A 3728-nucleotide genomic window follows, 5' to 3' on the forward strand; every position below is an offset into this window, starting at 1 on the left:
CCTATAAAACAGAGCCAGCAAACAGTGCAAAGGCAGACTGTTACATATTCATTTTCAAGGACTTAGAGCACTTGCCTAATGTAGGGGACGTCCTAGCTGGATTACTTCTTATGTACAGAGGCTTCAAACATACCTCTTCTTTCCTTGGCCACCAAAAGGAAAGCTATGCCTGAAGAGAGATTTACACCTGCCTCTATGATTTTCAGGTTATTTCTGTGACTACTCGACTATCAGGACACAAGAAAAACAGGTACTCAGCTGGACCACAGACCAATTTAGCCCACTATCTTACTTTGAAACATATGTAATTCTTTCCCCCTTACATTCTCCAGTCTCTAAATATTTTCTGCTCAGGAACTTCATGGGCTCAATATGATCTCTATATATTTAGCAGTCCCTAATGGACTTCTCTTCCATAAGCTTGTCTCATCTTCAATTGAACTGCTGTAGACTTTTACCTGACATCCTCAGCTTCTTTTAGACCTAATCAGCTTTCAAGAATTTGCTCTGTTCCGCTACTTACTGCATGAAAAAGTCACCTATTTTTGTTTATTTTGAACCTGGGCTCCTGCTGGATTAATCTGTTGCTCACCCATATCTTGTTCTGGGAGAGACAGCTAACAATTGATTTCTCCTCACCCTCTCCTTGCACTCATAATTATATAGACCTCTATAATTTCATTCCTCATTTGTCTCTCCCAGACCAAGTAGGGCTGGATTGCTTGACCATTCTTTATGGGGAAGCCATTCCATGACTTACCATACTTTCCCTCTAATATCCATTTCTACAATATGTGTTTTAGGAGTGCTGTTTTCGGTAGTGCAGATGATTAAAGGATATTATATCTGCTAATCCTGCTCTGGGATAGATTTATTTCAAAACCAAATTAAAAGCATGTTTCCTTGCCTACAGAAAACATATTTTAGGCATACCTGCAGCAGGGACAGTGCTAGAAGATTATGTATAAGGAGAAGAGTGTTATATTTGTGTAATCGATTACAATGACAACTCACCTGACCTCTGTTATTCAAGTTAAAGTGGAGCATTCAGGGAATGGAGTATTCAGTGGTTCATAAGTTTTATGAATATCTGCCAGGATATTGCCCTAAAGTATTTATCGGTAACAGTGCTATGAATCAAGCAACAAACTTGGTCCTCAAAATTTAACTCTGTTGCTCAGCTGCTGTGTGATAAAAGCCTATAAGCACCACAGCAGATGAACAGATTTATGAATTTTTACAACTGATGAATTTGAAGACTGGCGTCTTCCACTAAATTAACGTATTACCTTAATCCTCTGTGCATTTCATTGCTGTAGGTGAAGATCCCTGTTGCTCTCAATGAAACTAGCTTACCTAGCAAGGCCATCCTGAAACAAGGCTTGCTCTTTATCTGAATGGCTACCAGCTCAGTGCTAAAGCTGTAGTTTTCACTGAGGAACTCTCATGTACTCTCCCATTGTGTTCTGATCACTTGTACCCTAAAGTTCTGCTTTAAAAGCTGAAATGCAAGAATAATTTGTGTTTCTCACTACAACAGTTGTGTTCTAATGCAACTGGTTAAAAGATTCATGTTTTCAAAACTTTGAGGAATGCCTGCTTTAACAAAAAGAAAAAAAAGAAAAAAATTCACCATCTTTTACCACTCTACTTTTTAGTTAAGACATTAAAAAATATCTAAAATATTTCCCTTTTCAAGAAAGAAAAAAAAGAAGAGTGAGAATGGCAACAGAAACACATTTCCAGAACAACTTATGAGGGAACAAACCAAAAAAATGCACCTTTCTGAAGTGACACGGATTCTTTCATCATTGGAGGAATTGAATCTGTCATCCTTTTCTCTAAAATATTCTTCTATGCACTGCTCTTCAAAATCATGGACTTTTTTCAGTTCATCCTCAGTTATGAAAAGTTCTGTGGAAACAATGCAAAAACCTGAATTTGGCAAAGATTAGCATGTGAAATTAACTACATTCTTCTTATTGTCGAATTCATGGACTAAAATTTCAAAAGCAGTCTTCAAATTTATCTGGCATTTTGGTATGAAAGCAGATAGATGCAGCTAATTACCAAATTAGTGGCTTCAATTGTATGTGATTCTGGAGACAGAAACACTTAAGCAGGCAAATGCTGAGCAAACATGAATGTGTTTTGATTGCATGAGATCTAAAGACAGCTGCTGGTCAGGTTTTGGAGAGACAGTGGGAGCCAAAGCCCACCTGTAACCTAATACAAATATAATCAAATTAGCAGACTGCTAGGAAAGGAGTCTGAGAGTACAGAAGGTCTATTTGACATGACAAAGAGCTGCTATCTGCAGGAACCACAGGAGATGTGAATGGGAGGAGGGCAGTCTGGTTGTGCTTGCATCTCCAGTGCCACCACATGGCTCCAGCTCCTTCCTCGTAGAGAAATGGTCTGTGGCATGGGCTAATGTCGGGAAGAAACGCACATGCCTTAGCTCCCTGCCTCTGGCATATACATTGGGGAGGTGAAGATCTTATACTTTGAAGAACTAGATGGAGAAAGTGATATCAAAATAATCTGACAGGTTTTCCAGCATGCTTATGGGAGTTCATATTAAGGCATCTGGAGAAACTACTCCTCCAGTTTGAGTCAGTGTCAAGGAGAGAACATGTGTCTGCAAAATAATTACTTCTCACCATCTCTCAGCTTATCTAGGCAAAAAGTGTGTTGAGGGGAAGTATGTGCTATTTGCTGAAAAAGTAGGAACGCGTGCTCTGTATTTTCAGAAATAAAACTGAGATGTGGAAGTGCAATGGACTATAAGAAGAATTCCAGCAATAACAGACCTCTAGCAACAGCAGAACAAAACCCTTTGCTTTGAAGGAACAAACTGGGGGAACAACCACCAAAAAATCCCCGAAAAACATAGCCTCATTAACGCCCTGAGGAGAACTAAGGGTTGGGCAATGCAGGTAAAACTAATTGATTCAGGTAAGATTTTTTGTAGTTAAAAGTAGTTCTCTTCTGGAAAGGTTATCAAGGTGCTGGACCTAGCCTTCATTCCTGTGAAACACTAGATATTACCAAGGGCATTGGAAAGTCCCACTCTGTAAATTGTCTAAGGCTTACTTAATCCATAGTCTCTCTCATCTGGATCGCTTTCATGCTTCCGCCATCTGCAGCAGAGGTGTTGGAATATCATAGTCATATGGCTGAAAATGATCAGAGGCGGTGGGAGAACAGGTCTTTCATGAAATGTCATGATTAGCTGGTATCTTTGAAACTTCCATACTTGGTTGGATATGGATTTGACTTCAAAAAAAGTATTGCTAGAAGGCAAGAAGAGGAAAATAACATCAGATTGAACTGGTTTTGGCTATTTTTCTGAAGATGGTACAACAGCACCTTAACTAGACATATTTCACTGATGGTGGCAAATGTTTCTTGTCACAAAGAGAGGATAAGAACAAAAGAAATTATTAAGTTTGTGCTTCAGCAAAACACGGTGGCAATCAGCCACTTCAAAGTCTTACTACTGCGTATGTCTGCTCTGTACAACCACTGAGTCTTACAACAACCAACCGAGACAGGGAAGTATTTTTATCCTTCTTTTCCATATCGGGAGTGAATGATGCCATAAGTGAACTTTAATTTTTTTGGCTTCTCTGTCCTGATTCCCATCAGGTGTCTGTCCTTGGAAATGAGACAATGTGAAGAACTTGGCATTTCCCTTATTCCCCTGAGACGAGCTACTGCCTCTT

The 3728-nt window shown here is 39.4% G+C and overlaps 1 protein-coding gene across 1 annotated transcript in view; it reads right to left on the bottom strand.

The window, feature by feature from the left end:
* The window catches only part of TRPM3 (transient receptor potential cation channel, subfamily M, member 3), a gene marked incomplete at its 5' end in the record, with an annotated part of 67107 nt that overhangs the window by 7878 nt on the left and 55501 nt on the right, over positions 1-3728 (bottom strand). Inside the window, 2 exons of the mRNA XM_009704806.1 lie at positions 1782-1914; positions 3097-3296. Of these exons, the coding sequence (XP_009703108.1) occupies positions 1782-1914; positions 3097-3296 (333 nt within the window). The remainder of the gene's footprint in view (positions 1-1781; positions 1915-3096; positions 3297-3728) is intronic.

Source organism: Cariama cristata, unplaced genomic scaffold, assembly GCF_000690535.1.
Source record: "Cariama cristata isolate BGI_N322 unplaced genomic scaffold, ASM69053v1 scaffold10917, whole genome shotgun sequence".
In the NCBI taxonomy this organism is placed as follows: domain Eukaryota; kingdom Metazoa; phylum Chordata; class Aves; order Cariamiformes; family Cariamidae; genus Cariama; species Cariama cristata.